Source organism: Rattus norvegicus, chromosome 3 (genome assembly GCF_036323735.1).
Source record: "Rattus norvegicus strain BN/NHsdMcwi chromosome 3, GRCr8, whole genome shotgun sequence".
In the NCBI taxonomy this organism is placed as follows: domain Eukaryota; kingdom Metazoa; phylum Chordata; class Mammalia; order Rodentia; family Muridae; genus Rattus; species Rattus norvegicus.
In genome coordinates, this window is record NC_086021.1 from 94,620,823 (window position 1) to 94,640,343 (window position 19,521).

General features: G+C 37.1%; 1 protein-coding gene and 1 pseudogene across 1 annotated transcript; one reads left to right on the plus strand and one right to left on the minus strand.

Annotated features, from left to right (window-relative positions):
- Positions 1-2,051: 2,051 nt before the first annotated feature.
- Positions 2,052-2,981, plus strand: Or4c31c (olfactory receptor family 4 subfamily C member 31C). Its single transcript, NM_001001126.1, has one exon. It carries the CDS (start codon positions 2,052-2,054, stop codon positions 2,979-2,981), a length of 930 nt encoding a protein of 309 aa, NP_001001126.1.
- Or4c130-ps1 (olfactory receptor family 4 subfamily C member 130, pseudogene 1) lies at positions 9,718-10,626 on the minus strand (annotated as a pseudogene).

A 19,521-nucleotide genomic window follows, 5' to 3' on the forward strand; every position in this document is an offset into this window, starting at 1 on the left:
TAAAATGGAGTAATATATGTATAGGTCATATTTTCTAAGTAACCTTTTTTATTTTTTTAAAAATATGATATCTTTAAGGAAATTTAAATCTTACAGCTAAAAATACTATTTTCCTAATGAAATAAACTTAAATATAATGAAATACTTATAATAAAATTTCTTGGAGGGCTGGGGATTTAGCTCAGTGGCAGAACGCTTACCTAGGAAGTGCAAGGCCCTGGGTTCGGTCCCCAGCTCCGAAAAAAAAAAAAAAAGAACCAAAAAAAATTTCTTGGATCATACACAACTTATAGCATTCAGAACCCTCATGTTTTCCTAGTAAAATGTTATACTGAATAAAGAAGTGATATTAAAATTGGATTAAATACACTTTTATAAAATATAACTTATACAGGAAAGGAGCCAGATAAAATAGAAACAAAGAGATAATGAATAGAGTTGAGATTTTTGTTATAATGGAATCAATAGGCTTAGTGGTTCATTGCATTAAACAGTGTTTTTCATATTACAAAGCACAAAGAAAGAATCAGCAAGAGTCAACAATAGGTCTACATATACATGTGAATGATGCATGGATAAAATTCTTATTCTTTCAAAGTACTGCAAATGGGTAAAGAATATGTTGAGCCCGTACCCGCCCAACACACCCAATAGACACATATGTTTTTCCAAAGTTACCTAATCAACACATCACTATTTCTTTTATTTATCATTTTTTTTTACTTTTTATTAGTTATTTTATTTATTTATATTTCAAATATTATCCACAACATACTTTTGGGTTCCTCTCCACAAATACATACCATATCCTATCCTCCTAATCCTTGATGCTATGGGGGTACTCCCCACCCTCACTTCCTGCCTTACTCTGCTAGCATTCCCCTACACTGGGGCATAGAGCTTTCATAGGACCAAGAGCCTCCCCTCACACTGATGTCATTCACATAAGATCATACTCTGCTTGATGTGCAGCTGGAGCCATGTGTCCCTCCAAATGTACTCTTTGATAGGTAGTTTAGGCCCTGGGAGCTTAGGGGATTCTGGTTGGTTGATACTGTTGTTCTTCCTATGGGGTTATAAAACCCTTCTGTTCCTTCAGTCTTTCCTCTAAATTTTCCATTGGGGTCCCCATGCTCATTTTCATGGTTGGCTGCAAACATACGCATCTGTATTGGTCCTGCTCTGGCAGGGAACAGTTATATGAGGCTGCTGTCAGCACTTCTTGGCATCAGCAATGGTGTCTGGGTTTGGTGAGAGCCTATGGAATAGATCCCCATGTGGAAAGGTCTCTGGATGGCCTTTCCTTCAGTCTCTGCTCCTCTCTTTGTACCTAAATTTCCTTTAAACAGGAACAGCTCGGGGTTAATATTTTTGAGATGGGTAGGTCGCCCCATCCCTCACCTCCCTCAATCTGGGGCCATGCCTAACCTCTGTATATGGTCTCTACAGGTTCTTTCTCCCTCTTGTTGGACATTTCAACTAATGTCTTCCCCATTGGTTCCTTGAGCTTCTTGCTTTCCAGGCATCTGTGACTTTCTGGTGACTAAGCCCAGTTACACATCCACCACTGCTACACACCTACATTCAATGTCTTGACCCTATGCCCATCTCCTTGTCTTCTCCCACATCTGTTCCTTTCCTACTTTTTCCCTCCTCCTCTCTCCCTCCCAACTTCCTCCTTCCCCTAATATATCATGATTAGTTTGTTTCCCCTTTTAAGTAGGACTGAAGCATCCACAATTTCTCAAAGAAAGAACAAACTCTATACTTTGAAATATCCACAGGAATCAAGGTACCTGAAAAACATTCATGTTTTTTTTTCCTGAAATTCAAAATCTTTGGTAAAGTCCAATAATCTGAGTCAATGGGAAATCTCATTGAGGTATAGGTATCTATGTTGAATTTCATAAGATTCTTCAGGAATTTCAAAGGCAGATGAGACTAAAAGCATAGAGTAGAACCAAGGAATTTCAATATCTGTGTCTCAGTATGTCATTTCTTTGTTGCAGGTTAAATATTTTCATCCATTTCTACCTAATATAGCCACTGATATGATGCACAACAACAGTGTGACTGAATTCATTCTGTTGGGGTTGACTCAGGATTCAGAAAAACAGAAGGCAATATTTGGAGTCTTCTTGATTCTTTATCTTATGACATTACTGGGGAACTTTCTCATTGTGGTAACCATTAAGCTGAGTCAGACACTTGGAGGTCCCATGTACTTTTTCCTCTTCTATTTGTCTTTTGCTGATGCTTGCTTTTCTACGACTACAGCACCTCGATTGATCGTGGACTCCCTCTTCCAGAAAAAAATTATTACCTACAATGAATGTATGACGCAGATCTTTGCAGGCCACTTCTTTGGGTGCATGGAGATCTTTGTGCTTATTCTCATGGCCTTTGACCGCTATGTAGCAATCTGTAAGCCTCTAAGATATACAACTATAATGAACCAGCGCATATGTGGTATATTAGTAATTCTTGCCTGGGTAGGGTCTTGTGTCCACTCTTCAGCACAGATTTTCTTGGCCTTAAGATTACCATTCTGTGGCCCAAATGTAATTGATCACTTTTCCTGTGATTTGCAGCCCTTGTTGAAACTTGCCTGCATGGATACCTATGTGATAAATTTGCTAGTTGTGTCTAATAGTGGTGCCATATGCACGGTAAGTTTCATAGTACTGCTCATCTCCTATATTGTAATCTTATACTCTCTGAGAAACCACAGCGCAGAAGGAAGACGAAAGGCCTTGTCTACATGCACTTCTCATTTCATTGTGGTGGTCATATTTTTTGGTCCCTGTATATTTATATACACACGGCCACTAATCACTTTGCCAATAGATAAGATGGTATCTGTGTTTTATGCAATAGCAACACCTTTGCTCAACCCTCTTATCTATACTCTGAGGAATGCAGAAGTAAAAAATGCCATGAAAAAAATATGGTGTGGTAAAGCATTGATAAAGAATATATGAGAATTCTAAAATATAGCACCTTAAGAGATTGATTTCAACACACAGATAGGAAAGCCAAAGTACTCCAAAAAGTATATAATTAAGGTATCTATGTATGCATGTATAAATAATAAAGAAATAAATAGATTAAGTGGTAAATGTATTTGCCACAAACCTGATGACTTGAGTGAGGTGAGTATAATCACTGAATCCCACATTGTTAAAGGAGAGAGTAACCTCCTATAATTGTCTCCTTACCTACTACAACCTAGCATGTTATGTACATATCCATAAATATAAATACAGAAATAAATATAAGCAATAAAAATTTAAAACTAGAATCAGTTTTAAACCTTATATAGATAGAAATTTCATAATTAATCATGTATGTATATGATACGAATTTTTAAACCTGGAATAGATTAGTTTATTAGCACCCATGAGTACTAGAAATAATGAGAGAGAAGAGGATTTGTTTGTTGACTTTAAATAGCACATGAATATTCAGAATTCATATTATTATCAGGAATGAAAGTCAGAGCTGGAATCTATCCCCTTTGTTCTGTCAGATATATAAGTGTTTTAAATGACATATTTTCATTTGTACAGGAGCAGGAGAGGTGGTCTCTCCTGAGCTAGCAGGATTGTCCACACTTCTGAGAGTCCAGCTCTCTCCCCCACAGTATTTAGGTACAGAAAACTGTTGGATTGGTTAGCTCCAGGCACAGCCAGAAACCGGAATTGTCCTGTCCCAGATGACATCTGTCTTTGTGTGTCCTAAGATCAACATGCAGGTCACTTGGAGGAGAAGTGTTGGTCTGACCTCTGCTCTCAGTTATATAGGCACTCCTGGCAACTGGCCTTCTGCTCTCAGCACAGGCAGAAATCAGAAGGGTCCTGCCCCTGACTACTCCTAGTCCCTGTGCCCAGAGGACAAAATGCCTCCAGGAGTGATTTTCTTGGGTCAGGAATAGGAGCAGAAGTAGTTGTCTCTTTTGAGCTCTCAGCATTGTCCACACTTTTGAGAGTTCGGCTCTCTCACCCATGGATGAAACATCTCAACTGTAGATTTTGCAGCTTCATGGTCTGGGTCTCTTGGACTGTATAAAAAGAGGAAGATTTTGGTTATTCTCTCTGTGCTTCCTGACAGTGCATGTAATGTTATTAGTTGCCGTAGGCTGATATCATCATGATTTTACTGCTATATGAGGATCATATCTCAAACTGGGAGACAAAATAAACCATTCTGTCTTTGAGTGAATCTTTTCATGTCATTTGTCACAATAATATGAATGACATTGCTAATATAAACTAATGAAAAAAGAAATGATCTTCCATCCATTGCTTTTCTCCTACTGCATAGTGCCATAACAATGGAATACACCAACTAATTATTTCAAAATAGCTGGTAGAAACCATTAAGAGTGCTATCAATTCAAGGAAGTTATAACTGTTTGAGGTGATGAATATGCCCATTTCCTTGTTCTGGTCATTACACATAGTTAAAACTTACATATTATGCATGCTTGCATATATAAGATTATACATGTGTTAAAACATTTTACTCAATAATTATTATGTGACAAAATATATACAAATTTTACAAGGTGTCCAAACTTGGATATTTTCAAGGTGTTAAAAGTTACTCTCCTTCTTCACCTAAGGGGTAAAATCTGAAAATGCAATAAACAGGCAATCTTTAAGAAGACAAGTAAAAAGAATGTATAAAGAATACAAGAATGTGAAAGCACTTTGTTTGAACTGTTGACTTATAAACTGATTCCCTCACTCTAGACTTGGTAGATACTGGTGGGTATATATATTCTTCCTCCTCTTTAGCCATTTTTAGGCCTCTCAAAATTGCTTCTCTGACATATCTAATCATTACCCTTTTTACAAGAATACAATACCCCTTTATAGCAGAAGACCCTTTCTTACATATTCAAACTTCCTGATCTTTCTGCTCGGGTACCTTCCTAAAAGAGTTCTTTGTAGTTGTATGTGAACAGTGAATAGCAAATATCAACATCTTTCTAGCCCCTGGAAAACAGTTAGAAAGGAACTCTGTCATTACAATACGGTGGCAACTGCAAACTTTCACCCATATCTTCAAAACAGTCAAGAAATGAGTATTCCCGCCTAAATTTTTATTATCTCTGTCCTTTGGACCATTAATATGTTGAGTTCCAGGCTATATCATCACAACCACACAATGATAGTTGTGTTGAATTGTCAGTATTCATGGGATACACACACACACACACACACACACACACACACACACACACACACACACACTGCACAATCTGAAATGAGGATCAATTACATTGTTTTTTCTTTTCTTTTTTTCGGAGCTGGGGACTGAACCCAGAACCTTGCGCTTGCTAGTCAAGCACTTTACCACTGAGCTAAATCTCCAACCCTGATCAATCTTAAGTTAAGGAACCATTTTAAAATGCTTCTTAATGTTTCCATTTTATGATTATAAACTAATTCTGAAGTTTTTCACAAAGATCAAGAAAATCATGTTATTAATAGAATTCTTGTTCATCATTGTGAAATAAGATGATAAATATAAAGATGGATAGATGTATTATGAAATATTTTAGAAGTTTTTTAAAACTTTTGTTCTATGAGTTTCAGTATTTGTGGTTTTATGTTGAAGTCCTCGATACACTTGAGCTTTATGCAATGCGACAAATGTGATTGTATTTTTCTTTTTCTACATACACGCTGCCAGAGAGACCAGCACTATTTTCTGAAGATGCTTTCTGTTTTCCATAGCATATGTTTAGCTTCTTTATCAAGGATCAAGTGTTCATTTATGTCTAGTTTTGTTTCTGGGTCTTTAATTCTTTTCCATTGATCAACCTGTTTGTCTCTGAACTAATACCCTGTAAGATATATATATATATATATTACAATGGCTCTGTAGAATAGCTTGAGGTCAGGAATGGTGATTCCCCCCAAAAGTTCTTTATTGATGAGTATTGTTTTTGCTATCATTTTTTTGGCCCATATATAATTGAGAACTGCCATTTGCTTTCCATGTCTTGGAAGAATTGTGTTGGAATTTTGATGGTGATCGTGTTGAATCTATGTATTGCTTCTCATAGGATGGCCATTTTTACTATGTTAATTCTATCAATCCATGAGCATGGAAAATCATTCCATTTTTTTAATTCTTCTTGCATTTCTTTCTTGACAGACATGAAGTTCTTGTCATACAAATCTTTCAGGATCAGGCTGTAAGATCAAAAATTAATAAATGAGATCACATAAATCTGTAAAACCAAACAAAAAACTCTCTGTATGTCAAAGGATATTATAGGCAACAGGAGAAATTAGCAACCTGCAGTTTGGGGAAAAAAATTCTTCATTAACTTCACGTTCAATAGAGGGCTAATTATCCAAAATATATAAAGTACTCAAGAACCTAACCTTCAAAAAACAAACAAGCAAACAAACAAACAAAAATAACCCAATCAAATATGGGGTAGAGAACTAAACAGAGAATTTAGAACAGAGAATCTTGAATGGCTACGAAGCACTTACAGAAATGTTCTAAGTCCTTAGTCATCAGGGAAATACAAATCAAAACAACCATGAGATTCCACCTTACTACATTCCAAATGGCGAAGATCAAAAACTCTGGTGATAGCACATTTTGACAAGGATGTGAAGAAAGAAGAATAGAAACACTCCTCCATTGCTGGAAATCAATGTGGAGGTTTCTCAGAAAATTGAAAATAGATCCACCTGAAGACACAGCTTTATCACTCTTGGGCATGCCATAGGGGCAAGTGTTCCACTATCTTGTTAGTTGTAATAACCAGAAGCTAGAAACAATCCAGATGTCCCAAAACAGAAAATGCATATAGAACATATATTTCACTTATACAATGGAATACTACTCATCTATAAAGGACAAGGGCATCATGAGTTTTGCAGGCAGATGGATGGAAATAGAAAATATCATCCTAAGTGAGTTAATTCTGACCCAAAAGACATGCATTGTATGTACTCATTAATAATTGGATATTAGCCAAAAATTTACAGAATATCCAGGATACAATCCACAGAAATCAAGAAGGTTAACAAGCTGAAGGGCCCAAGGGACAATGCCTCAGTCCCACTTGGGAAGGCAAATAAAGCAATTTTGGTGGGAATAGGAAGGGCCGTGGGTAAGAGTGGGGACTTGGAGGAGACAAGGGGAACATGATCAGGTATTTAGCTGGGGGAACAGGTGTGAAGTCCTGAGGGTCAGCAGAAAAAAATGGAAACAGTCAACCAATGGAGGTAGGAGATAGGTAGACCTTCTAGAATGTGTGACTCTGACAGACCTGGGTAGTGAGAGTCATTCAGGACTGAAAGGGATGGATCTTAGATGAAATGTTCAACAGTGGGTAGAGGAAACTTGTAGAGTTCACCTCCTGTAGAAAGATAGATCTTATTCATCAAATCGAAGAATAAGGTTGCCATCCCACAGTCAAAAACTCTGTCACAGAATTGTTTCTCTCTGAAAGAACTGCAGAGACAAAAACGGAGAAGAGACTGAGGAAAAGGAGGTGCAGTGACCATCTGAAACTGAGATTCAGCTTCAGAGGAGATTTCAAGGCCGGACACTATGACTGATGCTCTGGTGTGCTTACAGACAGGAGCATAGTATGGCTGCCCCCTGAGAGGCCCAACAAGCAGCTGGCAGACAGATGCAGATACTTACTCCCAACAAAATGGACAGAAGCCTGGAACCCTTGTGATTGACTTAGGGAAAGGATGGAGGAAGCAGAGGAGGAGGGCAATCCCGTAGTAAGACTAGTACTCTCTACTAACTGGGATTCCCTGAGATGTCTCAGACATCAAACCACCAACCAAGGAGCATACACTAGCTAATATGAGGCACCTAACATATATACAGCAGAGAAATCCTCTCTATGAGAGAAGATACATCAAACCCTTGACGAGTGACAGAGGAGGAGGAATAAGGTAATAGTGAGAGTGTTGACTGGAAAGGGGATAATAGCTAGACTTTAAAATAAATTTAAATAATAATAATAATAATAATAGCAACAATAATAAAATATTGCTAGGAAAAAGTATTATAAACTTTGATGCTGCAATTGAGAAGGAAATGACAAATGGAAGCTATATTAGAAATCATCCTTGGGTTTGAGAGAAGGCTCAGAGGTTAAGAGCAAGGATTGTTCTTCCAGAGCTTCCGAGATGAATTCCCAGCAACTACATGGTGGCTCACAAACCTCTGAAATGGTACCTCTTCTCATGTGTCTGAAGACAGCTACAGTGTACTCATATCATTAAATAAATAAATAGTTTAAAAAGACATATTGTTATAAAAAGAAATCTTCCACATTTTCTGCTCAAATACAGTAGAGAACCTTGATCAATATCATGAAATCAGTTTCAACTTTGAGTAACTTTGATAAGATGGTAATGACACTTTCCTTCCAACAGACATAAAGGAAACTGCATTACCTCCTGTCTAACTTTGCTGCATCCACTGAATGTGTGGGACATTGTCTTTCATCTATTGGTTCTTATATTTTCTTCAAAATGCCATGGCAATTTACTCACTTGTTTCTTCCTATAGGATTTTTATTACACTCATAGTAATATGATTGTTTGCATTGTTAAACTTTTGTCAATTATTGGCTTCTATGGTTATGATAACACTGATTACTTCATTTAATTATTTATCCTGAAGAAATCACAAGAAAAAACAATATATCTGAAATTCCATTTTGAGTAGAAATTATTGGAAATCGCCTAACATCAACTCCCTTACTAGAAATCCTGATAGAACCCTACTTCTGGGAACTTATTAATCTAGCTGATTTTTTTGTTATTTTTTAGTGAAAAATTAGTTTGTTATTTAGATAATGGTGATAATATATAGTGGTAATATATTTTTGATCATTTTATAAGTATACATACATATTAAGAGAGTAGCATCATTTAGCTAAGGCCACATTTCAGTGGTAGAACAATTGTTCATGATGTAACAATCAGTGTTCCAACCTCATTGTATTATGAAATTTTATAGAAGAAATGAAAGAACCATATTGTGCTAATTCAGGCCAATTCACTGGAAAACAAGACTCAGTCTTACTGTTAATGCTTTATTTAAATATTGATTGGATAAAATGATGAATTAACAAGCACTGTTTCATACAAATGTGTCCTGTACTTTAACAATCTTTAGGTCTTTTATCCACACTTTGTCCTTCAACCACCCTCCTATGTGTTCATTTTTCCTCTGAATGCTTGTGTATTGCTGTTTACATTACCTATATGTTTTCTCATGTTTTAAGTTATAGTAATGTGGGCACACATGTTACAGAGGAACATATTCAAGGAATTGAAGGTTTAGAGACAGCCAAAAAAAAAAAAAACAATATGGTTGATGTCTGGCAGGGGAGGTGTTGGGGAACAATATGTTTTTACTGACAAGGTAGATCAACAGAATTCTAAAACAAAAGGAAGTAGTTCAGATTTTTGGGAACCATGCAGATTTTTGGCAGTCAAGTAAATACACAATGCAAAAAAGGAAAATTCATAAATCCTATATTTCAAATAGTATAAATCATAGTGGAAAATTCCATATTGCTATAAACAGAAAACACCACCCTGGTTTACATGAAAAGATGGGCAGATTTATTTATTGTTTATTTCTAAAACTGGATTTTTCTTATGATAAGCATGATGTTTACCAAACAATTACTTGGAAAGAAAAAGTCTCCTATTTTCTCTAAAGTTTCTTCATAGCATTTTTTACCTCTTTATTCCTCAATGTGTAGATCAACGGATTCAGCATGGGTGTCACAATTGAATCTGACACAGTCATGGCCTTGTCTATGTGGTAGGTAGACACAGGCCTCACATATAAGAAAATACATGGTACAAAGAACAACACTACAACTGTGAAGTGAGAGCCACAAGTGGAGAGTGCTTTGCGTCGCCCTTCAGAGTTGTGAGTCTTGAGAAAACACAGGATAGTTATGTAAGAGGCAATTAGAATAATGAAGATAGCTATACACATCACCCCACTGTTAAAGATGACAATGAGACCCAGTGTATGAGTATCCATGCATGCCAATATCAGCAACTGAAACAAATCACATAAAAAATGATCTATAATACTAGGACCACAGAATGGTTATTGATACATGAAAATAAGCTGAATAGTTGTGTGTCGTAATCCTCCTACCCAAGCTCCCTCCAGGAGTATACAACACTTCCGAGGACTCATGATATTCATGTAGTGGAGAGGTTTACAGATGGCAATGTAGAAGTCGTAGGCCATCACAATAAGCAAAATGATCCCCATGCTTCCAAAGAAATATTCTGCAAAGAGCTGGGCTATGCATCCTTCAAATGAGATAGTACTATTTGCAGAAAGGGAATCTAAAATCAGCTTTGGGGCAATGACAGAAGAATACGGGATGTCCACTATGGACAAAGAAGTGAGGAAAAAGTACATAGGTGATCTTAAACTCTGGCTTGTAACCATGGTTACCACAATAAGCATATTTCCTAATAACATTACCACATACATGATGAGAAACAGAGCAGAAAACAGTTTCGGAAGGTCCTGGTTCTCAGTAAGACCCAAAAGTATGAACTCTGTCACATTGTTTTGATTTCCCATTTATCTTGTGTTTAGTGTTTCGTGTCAGAGATGTAGATCTAAAAGAGATGTGTTGTTCAAAATTAATCAATGTTGGTCTTTTAATTAAATAGTTCACATGCTGAATAACTGTTGATGAACATTCTGCTATATATGGTAAAATAATTTCTTCTTTGAAATGTATTCATACAATCCTATATGGTGACACATGGTTGTAATCCCAGCACTTGCAAGTTGGACCCAGGAAGAATAGAAGGTCAAGGGCATCGTTGTTTGTATAGTTTCTTCCTGGTTAATTTATATTTGACTTTTTCTCAAACATAAATTTTGTTTCAGGTTAAAAAGCTTCTTCTCTCTCCTTTGTGCTTATGGTAGTTATTAGTATACAACTAATTTTCATCTTTGTGAGTAGTTAGAATTCTTTTGAAAAATAAGAGACTGAGGTTCACTGTTTAGAAATACAGTGAACTCAGCATATGACAGCATGTTATGATGTTATATGTAAGAAATTTCACCAAACTCACTTATTTCTTTTCTTTTATCGAAAATGTTTTTAATGCTATATGTTCTGATTGTAGTTTTCTCTGCTTCTATTCCTCCTCTTCCATTTCTTACAAAAGAAGTAGGCATTTATGGACTAATAATAAAATATAAGGCAGCATCAAAAACAGAGTAGGAAAAAACAAACAAAGACAAGGGGGAAAACGCAAGAAAAGTCAAAAGGAAAATACAGAGATATAGATACAGATACAAACTTGGTACATGTTCAAAACTTTATAGACATATAAGACTTGGAGTAATAATATATATGTAAAACTAGTGGAGAAAAATAGATGGATATAAAGATTTGTGAAAAAGATATGAATAGAGACATCATATATGAAATTCTCAAAACAGAGAAAAATAATATAAAAAATTGCAGAAATCATTTTGTAGATGATCCCTGTCCTTAAAAATGAACTTTAAAAAGAAAGTTGTTTCAGAGATGAAAAGAAAAATTATCTAATTTTTATTTGTCAGTGTCCTCGGAAAATATTCATTCAAGCAAAGAGTAGTTTAGTTCCAATGGATTTTAGACTTACTTTATGTCCTTCATTGATTCATTTAGTAAAAATAGTGCAAATAGAAATAAATGAACTGAATGAATGAAGGAAAATAGTGACTTATGGCACAAAGAAATATAATAATGAGGGGAAAGAAAAGCTTGCTATGACCTCAAACAGATAGCACAGCAGGAACAAAGGTACAGAGGAGGGAAGGAGGAGAAATTTAAGGCAGAGTACAGATAACACAGTCCTACAGTCAAGAACATCAAGATCTAATGTGCCTTCTTCAAACCATCTCAGCTGCATGATTCATTAGCACTTGCTTATTCTTTAAGATCTGCACTTCATTTTAAAAGTAGTAGCAACATTTTAATAGATGAAAGACAACAACTATGTCACAATACATATGCAAATGTGTTCTATAATTTGTGATTTCATAAAGAACTTCTCAGGAAAAACAGCATTTCTTATCAGTATATAAACATTTGTCATTTTAATTCTCTTTAACAATTGAGCTCTAGTCAAAAGTTCTGCATCCTTGTTTACATGAATGAGCTGAGATTTCTACATAATCATCTGAAGGCTGCTAGCAGAATACTGACTTACAGCAAGATAGGATGAAGGTGAAAAATCCCACACTCACAGTGCCAAGCTGATTCCAACAAGATCAAGCCTGCTACAACAGAGCCTCACCTTCTAATAGTGCCATTCCCTGAGCCAAGCATATACAAAACATCATATTCCACTCCCTGGCCCGCATAGGCTTATTCAACCATATGAGTCTATGGGGAACATACATAAACATAGCATAATGCAAAATACCTTTAGTCCAACTTCCAATGTCCTCTTAGTTTATAGCAGTCTCAACAATGTTATAAGTCCAAAGTCCAAAGTATCTTCTGAAATTCATCCCATCACATAACTGTAATCCCCAAAGCAAGACAGGAAACCAGCTAGACAAACTCTAAACTTTGAATCTCTATACCTGATGTCAAATTAGTGTTCAGTTCTCCAAATCCTTTTCATCTTTGTTGACTGCAACACACTTCTCTCTCCTGGACTGGTTCTATTCCCTGTTAGCAACTTTCATCAGCAGATAGTGCACAGCTCTGGCATTTAAAACAACTTTGGGTTTTCAAGGTAGCTTCTATGTTAAAGCTTTTAATTTCAGTGTTTGGAATCTATAAGATAATTTATTGACTGTTCAAAAGAGTTGGAGGCACTCTGCATTCTGTACCACTCTAAGCTCAGGTAGATCCACATCACTGTTGCTGCTATTCATGGTGATCATCCCATGGTACTGGCATCTCCAACACACTAGGGTCTAGCTCTGCAATTAGGCTTCACCAATAGGCTCTCATAGGCTCTCTTCATGGTACATGACCCCTTCAGTCTTGGGCCATCAACTGTAAATGAGACTGTATCTTCACCAATGGCCTTCCATGGACTCTCACTGTACCAAGCCTCAACTGCTCTTCAAGAAGACTTCATGTCTTCAAAACCAGTACCACCTGAGTGATTCTGACATTACCAAGTCTCTAGGCCACATACTGAAATTCCCCTTCACTGAAACCTTTTGAGCGAATTCAGCACAGGTCACAAAATTCACAGCAAAACAGTCTTCAATATTCCTTCCAGGATAACCCATTAAGCCTCACTTAAAGCATTCCAACACTTTCTAAATCCAAAGTCCCCAAATCCATGTTCTTTCAACAAAAACAATTTCAGGCCTATCACAGCAATAACCCACTGCTGGCACCAAATTTTGTCTTAGTTATAGATTAACTTCTGTAAACAGACACCATGACCACTGCAACTCTTATAAGTACAACATTTAATTAGGGCAGGTTTACAGGTTCAAAACTTCAGTCCATTATCATCAAGGTATGAACATGGCAAAATTCAGACAGGCATGGTATAGGAGGATCTGAGAGTTCTACATTTCTTCTGCTGTTAGCAGAATACTGACTACTAGGTAATTATAATGACAGTGTTAAAGTTCACACACACACAGTGCCATGCCTACTCTAACAAGGCCACACCCACTCCAACAGGGACACACTTTTTAATACTGTACATATATATATATATTTGTATACATATGTATATATGTATGTATGTATATATGTATATATGTATTTGTGTGTTTAGCTGTGTGTGTGTGTGCGTGTGTCTGTGTAATGATATCCCCTTTCATCCCTTGCTTTCCACAAACCTCCCATTGCTTTCCCCCTCTCTTTGCCTCTATGAGGATGCTCCACAAACCACTCACCCACTTCAACCTTACTATCTGTCCACTATCCTTACTATCCTCCACTATCTGTCAACCCTAGGGCATCAAGCCACCACAAGATCCAGGGCCTCTCTTCCCACTAATGTCAGATAAGGCCATTCTCTATTACATATGCAGCTGAAGCCATTGGTCCCTCTATGGTTGTAGTTTTTGTCCCTGGGAGCACTGGAAGTTCTGGTTGGTTGATATTGCTGACTCTCCTATGGGGTGGCAAAACCTTTGACCTCCTTTCATCCTTCTTCTAACTCCTCCATTGCATTCCCTGTGCTGTGCCTGATGACTGGTTGCAGGTATCAACATCTATATTGGTAAGGCTCTAGTAGAGCCTCTACAGTGATGGTCATACCAGGATTCTGTAAGCAAGTACATCTTGGCATCAGCAATAGTGTCTGGCTTTAGTGTCTGCAGATAGAACGATTCCCTAGATAGGGCAGTGTATGTTCCTTCAGTCTTTATTCTACTCTTTGTCCCAATATTTTCCTTTAGAAAGGCGCAAAACGGTTTTGTAATATTGAGATGGATGGGTGACCCCATCCCTCAACTGGGGGCCATTCCTAACCTCTAGACATTGCCTCTAGAGATTCTTTTCCCCTTTGTTGGATATTTCAGCTAATGGAAAGCCCATTATGTCCTGGGAGACTCTTGCTTTCCCAGCATCTAAGATTTTCTAGTGGCTACCCCCAGTTTCCCATCCACAACTGCTACAAGAGTCTATTCAATTTCCTGACCCTCCATTTGGCTTCCCCATCTCCTCCCACATCTGATGCTGCCCCCTTTTCCCTCCCTCTTCCTCATCTCTCCCTCCTTCCTTCCTTCTAACTCCCGTCTTTAATTTGTTCCATCTTTAAAATAGGACAGAAGCATTCACATTTTGGTTTTCTTCTTCAGCTTTATATGGTTTGTGAGTTGCATTCTGTGTATTCCAAGCTTTGTGCCTAGTATCTACTTATCAGTGAGTATATACCATGTATGTTCTTTTGTGCCTGGGTTATCTCACTGAGTATGCTATCTTCTAGTTTCAACCATTTGCCTGTGAATTTCATGGAGTTGTTGTTTATAATAGCTGAGTAGTACTATATTGTGTAAATGTACCAGATTTTCTGTATCCATTCCTCTGTTAAGGGACATCTGGAATATTTCCAGCTTTTGGCTGTTCTAAATAAGGCTGCTATGAACATAACAGGCATGTGTCCTTGGTATATTTTCAAGCATATTTAGGGTATATGAATAAGAGTGGTATAGCTGGGTCCTCAGGTCCAAATTTCTGAGGAACCAGCAGACTGATTTCCAGAGTAGTTTTATCAGCTTGCAATCCCACCCTCAATGGAGTAGTGTTCCTCTTTCTGCACATCCTCGCCATCATCTGCTGTTACCTGAGTACTTTATCTTAGTCATTCTGACTTGTGTGAGAGTAACTTCTGGGGGAAATTGCCATCTCTGACCTCAATTGTGCTACAGAGCAAAATTGATGAAAGGAAAATAATATTAGTTCAGAGATAGGTAGATCGGTGGAATAGAATTGAAGACCCAGAATTAAACCCACACACCTATGATTCCCTTTGACATTGAGCTTAAAACATCCAGTGGAAGAAAGACAGCATTTTCAACAAATGGTGCTAACTCACGGGCATGGATAAGAATGCAAATTGATCAATTTTTAGCTCCTTGTACAAAACTTAAGTCCTAGTGGATCAAGGACCTCCACATAAAACCAGATACACTAAATCTAATAGAAGAGAAAGTAGGAAAGAGCATGAAACACACTAGCACAGGGTAAAAGTTCCTGAACAGAACTCCAATGACTTAAGCCCTAAAATCTACTATAGGCAATGGATTCTCATAAAAATTTGAAAAGCTCCTGTAAGGCAAAGGACTCTCTCAACAGGACAAAATGACAACCCACAGATTGCGAAAAGATCTTTATCAACTCCCCATGTAATTGAGGGCTAATATCTGAAATATACAAAGAACTCAAGAACAGACTACAGACTACAGACCACCAAATAACTGTATTGAAAAAATGATGTACAGAGCTAAAAAAGGAATTCTCAACTGAGCAATCTCAAATGGCTTTGAGGCACCTAACGAAATGTTTAACACCATTAGTCATCACGGAAATGCAAACCAAAATTTTTTTGATTTCACTGTACATTAGTTTTATATTAGTTTTGGCTCTCACAATTATGAGTGAAAATTGGAATACTTAAGCAATATATTTTCTTCATATTTGGAATATCTTTCAGTTATGCTATTATTCCTTTTATATTTATTTATGTTACATACTGATCACATTCTTCATTCTCCTGAGATTACTTTCCTCATACAATCTTTTTCTTCATTCCTGCTCAACTTTTCCTCTGAAAAGGTGTGTGGCCCCTTCTGTACCATGCCACCATTCCACATCAATTCACTGCAGAATTGGGCACATCCTCTTTCATTTTGTCCAGACAAGGCAGTCCAGTTTCAAGAGAATCCATGGGCAGACAACAGACTCAGGGACTGCCTTCGTGCTCTAGTTCTTGAGGGATCTAAACGAGGCCCAAGCTGCACATCTACTACACTTATGTGCACTGGCCTATAACAAACTATGTATGCTCTTTGGCTCAGTCTCAAGGTACTGCCAAGGGTCCAGATGAGTTTATTTTTTTGGTCTTCCTGTGGAGTTCTTATCTCCTCCAGCTCCCCAATCCTTCTTTCAACTCTTCCAGTGAACTCTTAAAAATACATCTAAATATTATCTACAAGATTCTGCATCTGTTTCTGTCAGATGCTGGGTGGTACCTCTCAGTTATGCTAGGTTCCTATTGGCATGCTATTACCATTGATCCCATTTTGAAGCACAGACACTTATTGCCTGGCTTGGTTTAACCAGTGATGTCAAAGCTGGTATTTGACAACCTGGGAACTGAAAACTAGTGAAAGTTTTTTCTGTACTTGATCAGCTGTGGGTTTCGATGATCAACTCTATTATGAGGCAAAAAGAAGTTTCTTTGAGAAACAGTGAGATCTCTCTCATTAGCTGTGGTGCAAAGATGTGTTCTAGAGACATTTGTTGAAATATTTTTGCATCACTGTTTTCAAGGTAACAAATATTTAGCATTTGTACTTGTTCTACATTATTTAATTGCTTTTACTAGACTGCTAACCTATCTGTCTACCTACCTAGTATCTATCTATCTATCTATCTATCTATCTATCTATCTATTATCTATCTATCTATCTGCCTACCTATCATCTATCTTCATCTATGTATTCAAAGTTCCCTTGTGTATTCATAGTCTTTTTCCTTCTTTTTATCAATCTCATTATCTAAATTCTCCTCTATACCTTTGTTCTAAAACTGTTATTTTATTATGTTGTATTTAGAGACAGATTCTAAATAATTCCAAGAATATCTTAAAGTCATTATCTATGCATAGCTGAAGATGACCTTGAATTTCTTCTGGCCTTCTGCCCTCTACCTCCCAAGTGTGCAGAGTGCAGACATATATCACAAGGCATAAATTATAAAGTTTATAATAATTTTAATTTTATGCTTGTGTTTTCATTATTTGAAACAAAACTAATATATTTGTATATTAGAATGCTTGCTTATTGTTAAGAGTATTATTTTGAAAAATTAAGGAAACACTATCTTGTCCCAATTTTATTTTTTGCCTTGCTAAACACTACTTAGCTCTTTCCACATCCTCATTGGAAAAATCTTTGAGACTGTTCATGACCTTGACTATAATTGGCATTTATTGTGAAATATCTGAAAACATGTTAATAGGCTACCTATATCTCTCATTACTGTAATTTCTGACAGCAATAATATATTTTGGTCTCGTCCTTTTTAATGCTGTACTGCTGAACTTGAGCCTAAAGGGACCTTAGTGGCATAAACCTGCTCTTGTCTTGCATTAATGAAATGACTTAAAACTTTTAATTGTTTTAATCAGGATGGTTATCAATAACTATTTCACATAGGTCATTTCAGCTTTGTTGATAATCTTGAAACCATGTATACTTATTCTTATAACACTTTTCTCTTTGTCTTAGTACTTATGTTATGTGTTGTTTCCATGGTTACTTAACATGGGAGTGATGACCTTAAAATACTCCATTATTGATGTTAATAGTATACTTAGAGTTAAATATGACTGGGTTCATGGAAAATCCCCAGCCAGCTGCGGAATACTAATACAAATCTGGTGGTCAGGATGAATAAAAATATTACAAAGTTGTGACCTTGCGGAGATATACATCTGAAATTAGGGTGCCCAATGATATGACCTGTAGCCTTTCTGAAAAACCAACATCCTGCTGATTAATGATTTGACAAACCTGTATCCTTTCTGAAAAACCAACATCCTGCTGACTAATAATATGAAAAACCTGTAACTATTCTGAAAAACCAACATCATGTTGACATCTGCTGACCACAAGAGAGCTATGTCCTTGGCCTGCTTAAATAGTTACCACTTGCCCCCTCTCTGTTACCCTGTTATGCTATAAATTTAAACTTGGGAAAAAATAAAATTGTTGCTTTGATCAGACTCTTATCTTGGCATCCTTCTTCACATCTCTTGTCCCCCGTTCTTTTCAAAGTACCCTCTGAACCCTCGTTGACTACCCTGTAGGCTGGGACAACTGGCTCCGGGATTAACATTTACAGTTTAAAATATACAATTTCAACTTTTACATCTATCTCCATGTAACAAACCAGATATTATGGGTAATATACCATTATTATTGTATAATCATTATATCATTATGTCAATGTTTACAATAAAATCTCTCTCTCTCTCTCTCTCTCTCTCTCTCTCTCTCTCTCTCTCCGTGTGTGTGTGTGTGTGTGTGTGTGTGTGTGTGTGTGTGTGTGTGTGTGTCAGAAATTTCTGGGGAAAATATTCAATATGAACAACTTAAATGTTGTATGCAATATTCTTGGGGAGATTTGAACAAATCTCTTCTAATCCTACATAAGGAATCAATGACAGAGTAAAATATGGATAGCACCAATGTCCAACATGATATATGAATTAGTTTTATTGAGGTCACTTACTGTAATATGGGTAACAGATTACTGATAGGATCAGAAATGATTTAAAGAAAACTGTATTAGGAGCAGTCAGGTGCAGGACCCTTCGGGCTGGGTTTCTAATCGCACCCAGACCTGAAAGCCAGTTGCCAGGAGTGCCTACATACCTGAGAGCCAAGGTAAAACTTTTTTGCTCCATGCAACCTTCATGGTGGCCCAAGGACACACCGAGGCAGAAATCATCTGGGATAGGATACTTCTGGTTTCTGTCTGTGTCTGGAACTGAACTGAACCAATCCCAGAGCTCCAAGTACCCAAATCCCATCGGGGAGAGAGTTGAACTCCAGACGAAAGGATAATCCGGAGACCCCAGGACAGATTGCTACTTCTGCCCACATTTGCCCACATTCCTGGCCCAAGAAGAAAGTGCGTAATGACTCTGAATACAGGAATATAGGAGAAGTCAGTTGCAGGAACCTACTGGTTTCTGCCTGTGGCTGGAATTGAACAGATCCACAGGGGAGAACAAATGCCATGGGGAAGAGAGTTGGACC

Coding starts and splice junctions, on each gene's coding strand:
- Or4c31c (NM_001001126.1), top strand. CDS start 2,052: ATGATGCACAACAACAGTGTGACTGAATTCATTCTGTTGGGGTTGACT.